The sequence below is a fragment of the Myiozetetes cayanensis genome, unplaced genomic scaffold, assembly GCF_022539395.1.
Source record: "Myiozetetes cayanensis isolate MyiCay16 unplaced genomic scaffold, myiCay2020 scf24, whole genome shotgun sequence".
Taxonomy (NCBI): Eukaryota; Metazoa; Chordata; class Aves; order Passeriformes; family Tyrannidae; genus Myiozetetes; species Myiozetetes cayanensis.
Genome location: NW_026087456.1, coordinates 10,407,286 through 10,424,364, shown reverse-complemented (window position 1 = coordinate 10,424,364; position 17,079 = coordinate 10,407,286). Strand labels below are relative to the sequence as shown.

Below are 17,079 nucleotides of genomic sequence, written 5' to 3'. Positions count from 1 at the left end.
TTCCTGGAGGTGTGTGGGGTTAGTTGCATGTGCTTATCCTTTCTTCTCACCTGTGAGGGGTTGGTGACGTGAGCCTAGCAGGGGCAGATGCAAGAGTCAGCAGCATGCAGAGCTGTAGACTATGGTAATTTAATTCATCAGAAATCAACAGCTGTTTCAGGAATTGTGATAATACTTTGCTCCCTGGTAGATGAGAGAAGCTTGTGTTGGGGAGCAGTGAGGCTAAAGGGGGACGTATGTTTTCCTGTGTTCAAATAAAATTGCCTGCAACAGTAAGTTTATAAGTCGTTTCTACAATGTGGAGCAATGGGGGGTTTGTCGGGTTGTGCTATGACTGCATATTGAATTTGGGCACTTCATTGTACCCTGGAAATAGTGAAGGATTTGAAGAGTCAAGACCGGTGGATACCAGATTATGTAAAGCTTAGTGGTCCCCTTGTTCACTGGCCAGAACTGCACCTGAGGGAAGGTGAGGTCAGAGCACCATTTTCAGATCCATGCTGTGCTGGTGCAGTGTTTGTGCACTGGCTGTGCACACCGCTCTGAGAGCACCTTCTGGAGCTGGGGGCCCTTTTATCTCCTTGTGCTGAGTCTCATAACCTGCTTATCTGTATCTTGTCCTCCTGACTGGATGAATGTGCTGCAAGCTTTGCCCTGACCCACTTTGTACAGCAGCTGGGTGCCAGAAGGATAAATGTGAACAGAGTTCTGGAGGAAGATGTAGCAGTACTCACTATCTTTGGGATTGCAAAATGCCATTGTTTTAAATCACAGAGCAGGCACTGACACCTGAAGGCACCAGGTTTTCATTAAATAACAGCCACCTACAAAAGGATCCTTCCAGGTGTGGCTTTATTTTGTCATCCTGACCTCTGCAACATTAGGCTGATTATCCTCTGCCAGAGGTGTGCCTGGATTTTACTGATATGTACATTTAACCAAATGTATGTTTTAATGTGTACTAGCAGATCTGGGGTGTATAAGTCACAAGTATCTATGAATATTCAGGAAAAAATTTGCTGCTGCTGTTGTGTTTGGGTCTTGGCAGCTGTTTGGGCTTGTGAGGTTTAAACAAGGAATTTGGTTTTTTTCTTCCAAATTGTTTTCTTGAAAACCTTGCATTTTGTGTGATAATAAACACTCCAACATGCTCATTGCCAATAAAAAGCTTTCTGCCACCTTGAATGCTTTTCTTCTGCTAATCAAAAACATAAACTACTTTGTGGTTTTAGTTTAATGACAAGCTAAAAATATAATTTAGTAATGAAGTGCTAAGTGACCTATTGTAGTAACTAGATGATTTAACCTGTGAGTAGCTGAGCTACTTTTAATAAGAATTGAAATTTGACAAACATGCAGACATGGGATTGCTAATACTTTAAATAAAACTCTTAATGCTGGAAACATTAAAATGTAGTGCTGATGCATTATTCTGGCAGGTTTGGATATTTTGTGGGAAGTTTTGCCGAGAAAGGTTGGACCAGATGATCCGTAATGCACTTTTCCATTATGGCATTCTAGGGTTCTATCATGTTTCCTTCTTTAAAAATGGAGGATCACTTATTTCTGCTTAAGATTTCATCTGCTATGTGTCCACTTTTTAAAAGAAAGTAGTTTTTCTGCTTTCTCAAGCCTTAGAGTTGTTAAGTAACTAAAACAGAACTAAGGTAAGTAATCCTTGCTTTTTTCCCCATCCTTTCCTTTCTGTACTATAGATCCCCTCACTACAAAGCTACAGTCCAACAGAGGTAATGGGTGGAACCAATGATTAATTTTTCTCTGTAAGTTTGCATTTAGCAAAAGGTGACTTGCAAGTGTGTAAGAGCTGGCTCTTAAGATGGGAGAGGCTCACATGCTGTGTTTCTCATTTATAATCCCTTCAGTAATCCTAATCCAGGTCAGGTCTGTAGCCTTTCTTAAGGATCACATGGGAGAGGATTCTTTAAGGCAGTAAATAAGCTGAAGGGTCCACACCTGTTCTGGGCTGCACATGTACAAAGACATGGCCTGTCCTGCTGCGTGCCCAAGGGAGCACCTCACTCGATTGTTTGCACTTTGAGGAGGAGCTTCTGCATCTGTAAGCAGACCAATCACTTCAAAGATCATTCATGTCTTTGGGTAAAGAATAGAACAAAAATCTACCAAGTGAAGAGCTTCTATTGTGTTTACCTCAACAAATCCCTAACTTAAGAATTGGCAAGGTAAGTTGTATTTTGACTTTTTTGTGAAAGGGTTTTATGTTCAGAACCCATTTTGAGGTGAAATATCCTTTTTGTATGCTGAGCTGTATAAAACTGCATTTGAGGGGTTTGTATCTGAAACTGACTTTTTTGGCAGTGCAGTAACAGGGTGCGGGTGTGTGTGTAGAAATAAAACAAACTTCACCATCTCCTTTCCAGCTGCAAGATGTGCTGAGTCCAATGTACACACAGGCCATACATAAGTCTTTACTCCTGGGGGCAAGGCAGGATCATCACTTTCCCTAGTGCTACCCGGGATTTGTTTTCTTGAGAGAAGTATTTGGTTACTTTATTAGTCTGTAGCTCCTAAACTGTTGCTGTTTTTCTTTCAGTGAAACTTTCCTTCCAACATCTTTCAGGTTTTTCCCTGTTAAACTCTCAGTAAGTGTGTCTTCCTGTTGCCTTCCATGTTCTGCTCATCTGTTCCCTCAGCTGCTGGACTGTCTATAAAATGGGCAGGTTAGTGGGGCTCCTGTTGTGTATGATCCATGCAGTGTCACTTTTCCTAGGAGCCCTGTTTTGGAGCAGGATTCCCGTTAGCTGTGGTGTTCCTGGCCTGTGGGTTGAGCATCCAGTTCTGCACACATCTCCAATGTGCACAGGCTCAGAGTATGTAGGATTTAGTTAATGCTGTCACTTGGTTTTGTTTTGAAGAAGCTAAAATAATATTTGTGCTAAGGCAGGAAGCTGTTTTTTTCCTGTTTTGGGGTGCTTGACCTAAATGGATTTGCCTGAGTTGTTTTCCTGAGTTCTGTGGTATTAGATACCATTATTCAGCAGGTTGGCAGCTTGCATTTGAAGACTTCCAAGAAGTGGTATCCAATAGCTCATGAAGTTTCTGGAGTCTGACTGTTATGTGTTTCTTCTACCTGTGGAATATTACCTCTGGTGAATAGGGAACATCTTCCCTACATGTCTGTGGATGCCTACTGAGACCCTGAATGGTGGCCAAGAGCATGGAGAGGAAGGAGCAGTCAGTAGCTGGTCACTTCTCCAACGCATCATGTTGTCTTGCCTGGCTGTTTAGGACAGGCTGTATTTGAGCTGATGCTGCTGCCGAACTTGAACAAGTCTTCCAGGTGGTCCCTTTTTTTAGAAAGGGAAGGGTGCACCTCCCTGTTCGGTGGATGAGGAAGGATTGGAGGTGCTGAGCAGTTGAACTAGTGGAGTTTTTTCGCACTCCTCCCACCCCTGGAACAGGTTTGATTCCACTGGATTCTGGTTTACTGTTGTGCACTCTTTGGGCTGTGGCCCTCACAAAAATTTGAGGGCCATGAACTTGAAAGAGTTCACAGCTCCAGGAGCTGCTTGGGAGGGACCTGTTGATAAGCCTGTTCATATGATAAACAGGTAGGTGCTGATGCCTATGCTGGTACTCTGCAGGTGCTTCTAAGGCACACTAATACTAAGCCATTTCCTGGGATGGATGGCCAAGATTTGTTTCACATAGGGCTGCCTGAATAATAAACGTCGTTGTTTTGCAGGTTAGGAAGGAAATAAGGGGAAACATTATTCTGTGTTGCCAAAGGTAACCTTAATTCCAAAGTCCCATTTAAACAAAACAGACAGGCAATACCCTTTAACACATCCTTAAAGCAAAGTACCAAACTCTGTACTCAAGTGTTTGCTTCAAATCTGTTCTCCATTTTTCAGAAGTCATCTGGAAGTGTTCTATTTCCTGAAAAAGGACATTGTTGCCTATGTTTGCCTTTTTAAGGGTATCTTTAAAGGTACTCATCTTTTCCAAAAGCTGAAGCCACCTCCTCCCCTTGAAGCTGGCACAGGGGGTTACAAATAAGAGCCCCTTAAGTGTTAGGGATCCTGCCTTTGTGTGCAACTGTCCCTTGGAGTAGTTAACCTGAAAAGTTGTCAGAGCACCTGCATTATTTAAGCATAAATGCTGTAAAGCAGCAGATGAAGTTGGATATAATTCAGTGGTGATTTCAGGCCATTTCTGACACTGATATAAAATGAGAGCATTGCTTTGTACCTTCCTGTTGCATCACCTAGTTACTGTGAAGATGCCATTGTACAGTTGGGCATCCTGGACAAGGGAGAGAATTGCAGCCCTTGCTCTGCCTTGGAACCTTGCCATGCTGCAGTGTGGCTGAGCAGGGCTCACCTTCCTGAGCCAGCACGGCACATGCTTACCTTACGCAACACCGGACGTGCTGCTGCGATTGGTATTTGTGTGGATCGGAGCTATTTTGGGAGGAGAGACGTGGGGTAAGTGGAAAGAGATTGAAGGAGGCACAAGGATTGCAGGAGTTGAGGAAAGGAGGACTTTTCCCTCTGCTGGGGAGAAGCACCTGTGTAGTCACTCTGTCCTGACTCCTCAAAGCCTTCTGAGCTATGGTTCCCTGCAAGCACCAGGCTTAACATTTTTACAGGTGGTTATTTCCTTCCCACCATTTCTGTTTTCTGCCCCTGCAAATTCTGGGTTAGATTAAAAATTTAATTATTTTGTAATACAGCCTGGGGCTGCTTTGGCAGTAGTACATGACTGTTTTTTTTACCAGGGGAATGGTGACTGTGAACAGCATTTTGGTTGTCCTCAAAGTGAGATACTTGAGCATTTGACCTGATCTGGAAGGAGGATCTGTTTGCTCTGACCAGAGCTTCCTTCCAGTTGCCAAGGTCTGGCTGTCCTGCCCTTCTATACTGGCAAGTGATGGCATAATGTGCTCCTACACTGTAGCATATGCATGAGGTGAAGGAAAGAAGTGTTGAACAAAGCTGATTATTTTCTTACAATAGGTTATTGTTTTAGACTTATTTATCCTCCAGCTGTGGTACTGCACAGATAATAAGATTAAACACCATGTGTGTTCATCCCTCATAATGAGTTATCCTTCACAGCTGACTACATGCATGAATATTTGTCTGCACATACTGATTGGTAATCAATCAACTTCATGGCTTTTATAGTTCCTGATCAGTACTGAAAAACTTCTTATACATCTGCCATACAATCACAGTATCTAGATATGCAATTTCTATTTTCATGCAAGTAGGAAAGGTGCTGAACTGGTTCCTATTTATATAACTGACTTGAAACTGGAAAGAGTGAGAGAGAAATCCTAATTTTGGATCATCTGAAAGACACCCAAGTAGCTGGAAAAAAACTGATAGTGGAAGATGTACTTGAGCATGAGAGGCCATCTGATCATTGATCCAAAGTGTTAATTTATTTAATTGTAGATTCTCAGCACTGTGGGACATGTTGCAGCTGTTTTGATTCTGACTGAATGGTGTTTGCTGCATCTCTTCGGTGGTTTTGGTGACACTGGGCCAGTCTGCAGCATTTGGAGCATTGGCTGGAGAACATGGGATCTGGTAGTTCTGTGAATGTCAATTACAAGTACTCCCTGCAGAAGTCTGAAAATGGTGAGTGATTCTTTGAGAAGTCATCTTTTCCTGTTTGCTGTATGTGCTTTCAGGCGGGTGCGGTGCATGTGTTTGTGTGCTGGGTTATCTGGTTTTCCTGATAGCATTGAGGTGAGGTTCTGCATTTCACGATCCTGTGACAAGGATTCTCAGCTGTCAGGCAGAAGACTAACAAGCTTGAGAAAACAGCTATTTAGGCCAGGATTAGATTAAAATCAACCCTAACCTGACCAGATGTGAAGCAGCAGTTAGAACTGACACCTGATGGCCTAATGACTTGCTGGCTAAAGCGTGTGTTGTGGTGTGCTGGCACTGAGACAGACGTGCCAACCAGCTCATTCTCTGGGCTGTTTTCCAAGGCTGTTAGTAGTGCAGGACTGCTAAAGCAGAAGCATTAACAAAGCCAAAACAAATCTGGCTCTAAAGAAGGTGAGATGGTGTGGCTACAAAAAGCTGAAAAGCAAAGTGTGCTTTTTTCCTAGTTATATCAGTGCAATGCTCTTAATTTCTGCTAATGACTTTAACCTGTTTATGGCTCTCAAAGGTGCTAATGATCAATTTTTATGAAACCCTGTGTGTGATAGCACCAATTTCATGGGTATGTGCCTAGATCTGGCTGTGGAACAAAGGGAGTTTGAAGGGGACTTTACACATAGGGAAGTGTTAAAAATAAACTTTCATTTCTTTATTGTTTGTATCAGACAGTGGCAGAACATCAGGCTGGGGCAAACTGTTTGCAAGTGCTTTGAAAAGAGGGATTGTGGTTAGAAATGAAGAAACTAGCGATACACTGACTTTATTTGTAATTTTTGTTTGTTGAAAAACTCCACCTTTTAAGTTAGACTTGTCTATCACCCATGGCACCAGAGAACCGTGGACTTCCCAAGTTCAGCATTATTTTCAGATAATATAGTGTAACATAAAACTAGTTATTTGAAACCCTGTGTTACATCTGATACCTCAGCAACAGTTTCCCATGGCAGTAAAACCTCTTTGAACTTCTTACCTTTGCTTCTCAATCCTTCAGATCTGGTGATCTGCAGATGAGGAGCTGCTTAGGACTTTACACCCACATGCAATGTGCCAGGTGTCATCCTGTCTTACCTATACCAGGTCCAGAGGCTGCTCCTTATGGAAAGTGTAGCCAGCAGAGCTGTTCAACTGGCCCTGCCCTTGAGTGAAGAAGGGGATGGGGAATCCCTCCTGTAAGCTGATGTGTGAGCTATGCTGCTTACACAAGTGTTTGTGTTTTGGCTTGAGTGCTGCCACTGTGGCATGCTTTCAGGAGCTTATCATGATATGTGCCTTGGACCCTCATAAAACGTGGATGAATCTTTCTCTCCCCTTTTTGATTAGTTTTATCTAAACTGATACAAACCCTCCCAGGTGAAACTCACCCAGGTAAGCTGGTAAATTAGAATACTGGCCTTGCAGGTATTGCAGAGTCAGTCTGTGTAAAAGCAGAGTGAAAAATCAGTGCCTTGCCCATCTGGAACTTAAACACTGTGGATGGTGGTATATATGTTAACTCTGCACTTGACAGTGTGTCTTCCATAAGTTTTATTTTAACTGTTTCAAAGGATCTGGTTTTGATTGGTATGTGTAGAGTCACCACTAGGGATTTCTTTCCAAGCCCAGCAGACCAGTAAGCATTTGTTCAACATGAGAGAAGGCTCAGGTACGGAATACAGAAGTTATTCAAGAATAACTGGCCAAGTCTTACCTTCTTCCCCACAACTTCACTGTGACTCAGTTCCCTGCTGCACAGCAGCTGTGACACTTCTCTTTTTGTGCTTGGCTGTTCCCAGTGCTGAAACAGAACCATATTTAAAAGGATTATTATTTTCAATACATAAACCATCAGGATATCTTCTCTAGGGAAAGGTCATTGTTTCCTAATGAAGTACATGAAGGGTGGTTTATGTTATTAATACAAGCTAATTGAATTAATATGATCTCTTTGTCTCTCAAAGGGTAGGGATCCAGAAAGGAATAGGAAGGGACACAGGGTAATCAGAAGAGAGATGCCAAGTAGCAGAGCTGGTCCAAGTGGGGTCAAGGCCAGCTGGGGAGGATGGAAGAGTTTCTAGAGGTACATGAAGTTCTGTGGCAGAACTTGAAAAAGGAAATGGGAAACTGCACCAGTGTACTTGAGTCTAAATATGCACACACCATAACTGAAATAATCTTTTAATGAAACACTGGAATGGGGGAAATGCAGAGGAATGAGTATGTTGAAAAGATCAGGGCAAATAGCTGCCATTCTGAGAGAAGTGCCTGGTGCTGGTGATGGATTGAACCACAAACAGGCAGCTGGAAATTGCTGCCATCTCATTCTTTAAGGGGTCAAAGCTGTGTTTTCCTTTTTTACTCTGGGTGGTAATTTAGTCTTTATTGTGAGGTAATGGTATGTTGACATTTATGCTACAATAAGTTCCCTCAAGTTCTTCCAGAACTGCAAAAGCTGAGGTAGTTATTTGGCATAAAGGGAGGTAGACAATATTTTTAAGGCTGTGGAAGAGGACTTGGTGTCTTATTTTCTCCCACCTCTTTGTGTGACCCAGGTCAAATTTCTGGTTTCTTGAAGCCTTGGCACCCAGAGACTGTAAGGTGGACATTATGATCAAGGGAGATGGAAATGGAGGAAATTGTCCATTAATACTGAAGGATGTGTTTGGATCTTTAAACTGTTAATGGTGGTGCTGAGGAGCCAGCAGTGGTGGCTAGGAGTGCTTCAGAGGTCTCTGGTCAGGCAGGACCAGGTCAGCCTTTTGCAATGTGTTGAAAAGTGGATGATTTGTTACCCTTAATATTTAGGCATCGGAATACAATTAGTGAGGACTTCTCCTGAACATGCAGAGGTTCCTCTGTAATTTTCAGGGCTGGTGAAGGAGCAGCAGCAGGGTAGCTCAGCTTGGCTCTGTTTGTCCCCCAGCTTTCAAGGCAGCTGTTTTGATCCAGCAGTGGTATCGGCGCTATGTTGCTCGGCTGGAGATGCGCCGCCGCTGCACCTGGAGAATCTTCCAATCCATCGAGTATGCCTGCGAGCAGGACCAGATCAAGGTACCGTGCCAAGGAAGTTGGGAAACACATAGCGAGGTGTTTTGTGTGCCACAGGCTTGCCTGCTTCTGGCTGGTAACCCCATAAGTGCTTCAGTGGGCTAAAGACTGGGTTTTGTTCCCCCTTTGAACCTGTTTGATTTGCGGCCTGCTGGTGTCTGATGAAACCTGAAGTTATGAGCCTTGAAAGAAAGCCATAAGGACCATCTAATGTTGTTTTTCTGGAGTCTGAACATAATAGGCTTGCCTATTTGTTTTGTTATACTTTAACTTCGATTAAGATTCTCTTAGATGGCTGCCTTGCTGTCAGGCAGGGAGAAGGGAGGGCTTGTAGCTGTATTTGTGCCTGTTTGGCTGCAGGTAAAACTACTGTTTGCCTTCATCACAAGGTACTCCAAACTTGCATTGGTACAGTGTGATTTGTTGTACATTAGGAGGATAGACATAATACTTACAGAAAGATAATCATGCTAAGTTGCCAGTTGGCAGAATTTAATTCCAGGATTAATGATGGGCTCTCTCTCTTGCAGCTTCACAACTTCTTCAGTTACCTCATGGAGCAGTTCACGCCAAGCAGCAGCAAAGAGAGTAAGTTTCCATGTGAAATAGCTGGAGCTGAACACAGCACTGCAGGTGGGGTCTCATGATCCCTGCTGAGCAGCGCTTGGCAGAGCCCATTTCTGGAGCAAGAATCCATCTTGCCTGACACATACACATGGAAACTTGTCCCTATAGCCTTTCCCCCACTGCAAATTGTGTAGCAGTGTTGAACCAGGACCCAGGCTCTGTGGGGCCCGAGTTGCAGCTGAACCAAACAGCTTTTCTTTGAAAATTACTAGAATGGTACCTTGAACTAATCAACTTTTTCTTGTCTCTCTTTTTTTGGAAAAAATCAATTAAACCCCCTGATCTGCCATCCAGGGGATTTTATCAGTCGCATGTTCATAACTGGAGAAAGCTACAAAGAGGCAGAGCTGGAAAAATACTGTGACTATGAATCCATAGAGGTGCCAGACTCCTATACTGGACCCCATCTCTCTTTCCCACTCCTTCCTGACCATGCAACTGCCTTGCTGGAAGCTTTCAAACAGAAACAAGTAAGGATCCCAACAGGAATTATGCTTTTCCCTTCTCGGTGGGGATGTAGGATAGATAATTTGGTTTTAGCCTTCCCAACAGGCTAAGGTGACTGGAGTGTAACAAGCTGGCAGGCTGTTAAACAGCGGGGGATGAAAATGATATAATATTTTCTCCTGCCACGGGAGTGTTTTTCGTAATGAAAATGCAATTCTGACAAAACTGAAAACTTTACATGGGGGCGTGTACCAGTATCAACCTGAATTTAATTTCTGAAAGAAGAAATCCACAACAGCTCACATTGAACCTTTTTCTCATTTTTTGTTCAAATTTCTGCACTTGCAAAAAAGCATAGCATGGCCCAGATGGAAACAGCCAATTAAAACGTTTTGTACCACACAACTGATTTGCATTTAAAATGTAAATTGTGAGGTCTTTGAAGAAGTCCAGTACCACTTCAGCAGCACTAACAAAGCAAGCCCTCGTACAACTGCAGTGTTGTGCTGCCATCCTCTGTCAAGGTGCTGAAGTGCACAATAGGCCAAAACACTCCTTCTCCAAAAAAACCAATTCCCAAACCAAATGTCTTGTGTCCTGGCTATATTAAATGCTTACACCCTGGCTTGGAGCAAATATGTTTCTGCAGGACATATGGAAACTTGTGACCTGGTTTAATGAGGGAAAGTTAAGAAAGATCTAGAGGAGCAGCCCCTTACCTGTGATACTGGGCTGGAATTTCCCTGAAATTTGTTCCAGGGCAAGTTTCTCCCATCTGGGCTGTCCTGGTGAGCCCTTTGCAGACAGAGCTGTGGTGCTGCTCAGAGGCCAGTGATTTCCTGCTTTAATCCCTTGGCTTTCTCCCAGTAGCAGCTTCATGCTCGCTATGTCTTAAACCTTCTGCATGAGACCAGGAAGCACCTCAAGCAGCTGCCAAACATCAGCCACGTCTCCACCTGCTACAGCGAGGAGGTCACTGTGTGTGGTACGTCAGAGGCTGCAGGATGCTCAAGTGGGAGTGGTGGGAAAGGCATGGAATGGTAGGGAGAACATGATGCCCTCCTCTGTGATGAACATGGAACGTGAAACACACGTGCTGTCTTTAAGCATGTGTGATGCACTGAGAGACACCTGTCTGTCTGAAATACTTGGGTTGTCTTTGTTCTGTCACCCCAAATGTGGAGGAGTTTTACTAAACCACAGAAGCTGCCCCAGTTGAGGACTGGCCTCAAAACTTCTGCATGCAGTCAGCTGGTTTTAGCTGTCCTTTTCAGGCTTCAGCTCAAGCCTTACATCATATCCTTTTCCTCCAGGCACACTGCCTTAGTGTAAGGAAACATTTACTTTGCACTTTCCGAAGTGTTTCAGTGGTTGTTAACTTATAAAGGAGATACTTCATAGCAAGTTATTTATTAGTGTCTTTTTAAGTTCAAGGTAAACACACTGACTTGTCTTTTGTGCCTCTTAGGAGACTTGCATGGCCAGCTGGATGACTTGTTCCTCATATTTTATAAGGTAGGCACCAAATCTGGAGAGGGAGGCATTGGGAGAGGTATTGCACAGGTCATGCTGAGAAGTGTTTGCAAAATGGGGCCCTTCATGTCCAGTTCTCCAGGTCAGTTGGATTGGTATTAAAAGGCTTCATAAAATCTTTTAATCAAGCTTATTCCCTTGATGACTTTGAAATCTCATATTCATGTCCATTTTGGAAGTGCCACTGGGCATTTTTCAAGTGCTGATACCAGTAGCAACCCTTGCTGACTTACAACTTCCAGTGCTTTTGGCACTGGGCCCTACAGGATAAAGCTAAGTCAGGATATGTATTGTATAAGGTAACCTGGGACAGGAGTGAGAAACTGTGCAGCTGTGGGGGGGAGGCATATGGAGACCACGAGGCCTCTCTTGTAACATCCACCTGTTCCTTGCTTTTACAGAATGGTCTTCCTTCCCCTTCCAAGTCCTATGTGTTTAATGGAGACTTTGTAGACAGAGGCAAACAGTCCCTTGAGATCCTCCTCATCCTCTTTACCTTCCTATTGATCTATCCAAAGGAGGTTCACCTCAACCGTGGGAACCACGAGGACCACATGGTCAACTTACGGTACGGGTTCTGTGCAGGGCTGAGAGCCATGTCAAGGGTTTTGTGTGAAATCCTCCCACTCAACTGCCTTTCTCCTGTTCCTTTAGCTATGGCTTCACCAAGGAAGTGATGCAGAAGTACAAGGTAGGCATATATTTGTTCTCCTTTATGTGTGAGACTTTGAAGACCAGGGGCTTCATCTTTTCCCTTCTGACCTGCCCTCTTAGGTGCATGGGAAGAAAATCTTAAGGATGTTTCACAATGTCTTCTGCTGGCTGCCCCTGGCCACCCTGATTGATCAGAAAGTCCTTATTCTACACGGAGGCATCTCTGACACCACTGACCTGGACATGCTTGAGAAAATTCAAAGGGACAAAGTAGGTTTTATTTCCTACTTCCCTTCCTTTGTTCTGCAGCGTAGTTCCCGTTGCAGATTAAATCCGTGTGCTCTGCCTTTTGTGCAGTGTCTGAGCAGCGTGGAGTCCATAAAGAGATCTGATGGGTATGGGGCCCAGCTGTAAACCCAGAATGGCACATCCAAGGGGATGGTGCTAGTATGTCCCACAGTTAATCAGCAGTTGATGGCAGCAAAGGGAATTGGGGCTTGGAGGGCTGGGTCACTTGGTCAACCAATGGAAGATGATACAGCTGGAGGTGTGGGTTTCCAAGCAGTGTGATCAGCTCCATTTCTCTCATTCTTTCAGTTTATTTCTGTATTAAGAATGAAGAAAAGGAAGGAGTCAAATAGAAAAGTGGAAATGTGGAACGTAAATGGGGAAAGCAAATCAGAGGCTGATGCAGCAGGGAATGAGGCAGCTCCTAGGCTATCTCTGCAGCCCCAGCCAGCCCAGGCTCCCAGCACGGCTAACAGGCTGGAGTTCTCCAAGTGGCTCCGGCAGACGGTGCAGGAGCAAATCGACACGTGCCGCCGGCTGGTGGATATCAGCGAGTCGGAGCCAGAGGAGCTCACCTACTCCAGCATGGTCTCCCTGAAGTATGGGGATGAGCCGTGCTGGACTCATCAGGAGGAGTGGCAGCAGGTGAGCAGTCTGTGGGGCCCTGAGCTTGGTGAGCCGTGGGTGCCTTCTGTAGCAGTTGATCCTTCAATGCTAAATGGCCAGTAAGGGCTGTACTGTGAGCATGTGATGATCTCTGCTGTCTGGGGATATTCTGTTAGGTACCTATGCTACCTTCTTGGAGACTTGGTTTCTTTGGTTTTCTTGTCTGTAATTCTCCTCTGCATGTTCTGTAACCATGGTTACTTATTCCACATTACATAAGACATCCCAGTGCTGCACATCTTTTCAGCGTAAAGCTGTATATTGAGGTCACAGTTAAAGAGATTAAACTTTAATCCAGACAGTGGTTACTGAGTCAGCACTTGCATTTCTGGAGGCTGCAGAGTGTCCTCGGTAGAGAATAAAGGAGTTTAATACTAAGCCTGCTTGTGCCCTCAGAATCTGGAGGATGTTCTTGCCCTGGGACTTGTGCTTTGGGATGGAGAAGGACAAGGAAGGCTCTTGGACATCTTAGAGGCAGCAAAGGCAAAGCTTGTATCAGATCTGATTTTTGGACACCCCTCTTTCCCCAGGTGTGCCTGTAACTTCAGGCCAGCAATACTGTCATCTCCAAGGTGACCCAGGTCTGTGAGAGCTCAGCTGGAATGCAGGAAACATGTCTGTTCCCCTGCACTATGGTAACTGCAGCAGTGCAGGCAGGGATTCAGAGACTGAGCTATATTTGCCTAGTAAACCCTGGCAGGTGATATCTGCTGTGGGTACACTTTATTCAGTGAACTCTTGCAATCCTTTCAGATCTTAAACATTCTCTGGAGTGACCCCATGCCTCAGGAGGGCTGCAGAGCAAACAAGGTGCGAGGTGGCGGCTGCTACTTTGGGCCTGACGTGACAGAGAAGTTCCTTGAGAAATACAACTTGCAGTTCCTCATCCGCTCCCATGAGTGCAAGCAAGAGGGCTATGAGTTCTGTCACAGACGGAAGGTCAGTGTGAGAGGGATGGCTTGTGTCTCCATCCTTCCAGGGTAGGATTGCTGTAGGAGTGGCTTCTCTCAGCTTTGAGTTTCTTCCAATAGGGCTTTAAGTACGTGCAACACCACGGAACAGCCTTATTGGGAGTTATTGAAGTGTTTCCAGCTGTTAGGGCTGTCTGGAGCCACCTGCTCTGCTGGGGCCATGGTTGTGCAGGTAGAGGATGTCCTTGTGTGTAGCAACAGGGAAGATGTGAACCCACTTGTACCACAGCCCCTACTTAGTGCAACTGTTCCCGAAGATGGCATACGGAAGGTGTTACCGAGCTGCTGCAGCTAAGCTCTGCTCTCAGAGGACTCAGTGTCACTTCAATGACTTCATCAGGTGCACTCTCTGACTCTAGGCAGTGGATTTGTTGGGAGAGCACAGTGAAATCACAGAAGCCCAATATGTGGCCAGATCCATGAGATCTGTGCCGCCCTTGTGGAGCTTGCATGTGTAAGGCTTCCAGGCCAGCTGCAACCTCACTCTCCCTTTTCCACATAAAACATGATGTGTTCACAGTCTGGATTCTGGATGGGATCACATGTGTTGTTTACATGTATATATATATTACAGGATGCATGCACTGACTGTAAATGTCTCTTTTTTGGGGGGTTAGGTGCTGACCATATTTTCAGCCTCAAACTACTATGAGATTGGCAGCAACAGGGGAGCCTATGTGAAGCTGGGACCGGACCTCGTGCCCCACTTTGTTCAGTATCAAGCAAACAAGGCGGCCCATACACTCACCATGACCCAAAGGCAAGGTGTTCTGATTGCTCTGGATTCAAGTCAAAATTCCAAAAGGGAAACCTCTGTGGGCTTTGAGAGATTCTGGAGCTGAACTTTGACAGCTTGATTTTCTAAATAATAGCCCTCGAGGAGGATTCAAACTCTGTGCAGAAGTTAGAGGGAGGCTACTCAGGGATTGAGGAGGGACTGTTACAAGATCCCAAGGGGATTTTCTTTACAGACTGCTGATTTTTCAGTTTTTCTTTTCAAAGTCAACTTTTAACTTTTGACCCTTGAGGTTCCCTTCTGCTTTACTACTTTGCATATTGACGTGGGGATTCCTGCATCAGCTGTGTGCCCTGGGTGTGCAGTGTGTTGCTATGGGCAGAGATGCAGCTGTAGCTGTGCAGAACAGTTGTGTGAGGCTCTAGGAAACCCACAGAAAAGCCAGAGGACTGGGAAGGTGCAGCTTCTCTTGCAAGTCCTTCATGTGCTTCTCTCTGTTCTGCCTCCTCCAGAATCAGCAGAGTAGAGGAGTCTGCCTTCCGAGCCCTGCGGGAGAAGCTCTTTGCTCACACCTCCGCCCTCATCAGTGCGTTCAAGGCCTACGACGAGGACAACACAGGTACAGCTGAGCTGAGGGATGTGTGAGTCACCTGCTAGGACAGGGTTGAACTGACTACACTGAGTGGCTGTCATGACTACACTGTAGTGGCATGTGTGACCCCTCACTTCATGTGCCTTCAGCCGCTAGTATCCCAGAGGTCTCCATGTCTCTCCCTTTTCCCTCCAGGAAGGATCACGCTGAGCAACTGGGCGACGGCACTGGAGTCAGTCCTGCGCCTGGGCCTGCCCTGGCGAATGCTGAGACCGCAGCTGGTGCGCAGCACAGAGGATGGCATGCTGGAATACAAATCCTGGCTGGATGACCTGGCCATGGAGCAGCGGAGCCAAGAGGTAACTTTGGATGCAGGCTTGCGGGTGGGAAAACTGTATTTCACTCGGAGTTGCAGTTTCTTAATTACACCCAGCAAATCCAGCTCTGCAATGGTCATAGCCTGGAAAAGTGCTGTTTGGAAGGGACAGGCTGCTGATGGTCTGTACTGCAGTTGCACAGAGCATCCAGTTATCACATACCTCTTTGATAAGACACTGCTGGCACATTCTTGAGGAAGAAATGTTTTGTATTTACTGGGGAGGTGTGCAGTAACCACTCAGGACAGAGGGCTGCCAGAAGGGTAGAGTGAGTCTGATCATGTTCTCTTTCAGCACATCCAGTCAAGCCTGCTGGAAGTCATTTACCGGAACAGATCCAACTTGGAGACAATATTCAGGATCATAGACAGGGACCATTCAGGTAAGCAGGTGTGCAGGGGGTGTTGGTCACTGCCTTGTGTTCCCTTCTGCTTTGGGGCTCCCTTTAGTACATACAAAGGTGTTTTTATTTAACTGTTTAAGGCTTGGATCCTTCTACTCTCTCACAGGCTTCTGAAATGCCATTGCATTTTTCCACAAGCAAGATAAGTTTAAGTGTGTGCAATCCAGCTAGAGAATTAATAATTCTTTTTTCTGGAAGAGTTCAGCAGAAAAATTGTGATGAGAGCAGAGACAGTCAGTAATGCAGTGTAATTGGGACCTGCTTTCAAGCAGTAATCTCCATCAAATTATTTTGGGAAAGAGAAAATAGTCTTTGCCTTCTGTTCTCCCAATGTGTATTATGTCTCTTTGCGGCTTTAAGTTGTGTTTTAGTCAGTGTTCTCCACACTAGGAGATGGAGTTGGAGCATGTGAAACACTTCTCCACAGGTCTCATCTCATTTGAGGAATTCCAGCAGACCTGGAAGCTGTTCAGCTCCCACATGAACATTGAGCTCACGGACGATGGCATCAACGACTTGGTTCGCAGCATTGATTTCAATAAGGATGGGAACATCGACTTCAACGAGTTCCTGGAGGCCTTTCGCCTTGTCAGGCAGTGCCAGGCATGAGAGTCCCCGTCCAGGGCTGCCATGTCCAATGCCTTCGTGTCTGAGCAGCCGGGACTGCGTCCCACCCAGCTGCAGAGTGCCTGCGGATGCTGAGCGGGGAAGGCAGGTACCCCAAACAGAGAGCAGCAGCTGTGACCCATCAGGGAGAGGCAACAGGCAAAATACATGCACTGCAATTCTGACCATTTGTACAAAAAGCTGCATTTTAAGTAGAAAGGACTCCACAAAGGGAAGATGCAACTTAGTTACAGTTCTATCTTAGCTACAGTAGTACTACTTTATCCAAAAGTAGTAAAATGGAAGTAAAGGTATTAATTGGTTTTAACAAGGTAGCACCTGTTTGATCAGGGTTTTTCTTTTAATAAAGAGTTTTTTCTAGACTGCTGTTTCTTGGCTGTATTTGTTTTCCCTAGCTTGTAAGCTTTGTGAGCAGCAGTGCTGTTCCAGTGATGACACCTACTTCTGCTGGTGTTCCTTTGCTGTGGTAAG

The 17,079-nt window shown here is 45.1% G+C and overlaps 1 protein-coding gene across 1 annotated transcript; it reads left to right on the top strand.

Annotated features, from left to right (window-relative positions):
- Nucleotides 1–5,566: 5,566 nt before the first annotated feature.
- On the top strand, nt 5,567–16,824 carry PPEF2 (protein phosphatase with EF-hand domain 2). The gene is made up of 16 exons (XM_050320609.1): nt 5,567–5,627; nt 8,563–8,690; nt 9,218–9,275; nt 9,609–9,784; nt 10,632–10,746; nt 11,230–11,276; nt 11,696–11,862; nt 11,949–11,985; nt 12,069–12,218; nt 12,546–12,881; nt 13,656–13,841; nt 14,491–14,633; nt 15,122–15,228; nt 15,397–15,560; nt 15,873–15,960; nt 16,409–16,824. Exons 1-16 carry the CDS (start codon nt 5,567–5,569, stop codon nt 16,588–16,590), a joined length of 2,145 nt encoding a protein of 714 aa, XP_050176566.1. The 3' UTR covers nt 16,591–16,824.
- Nucleotides 16,825–17,079: the final 255 nt, after the last annotated feature.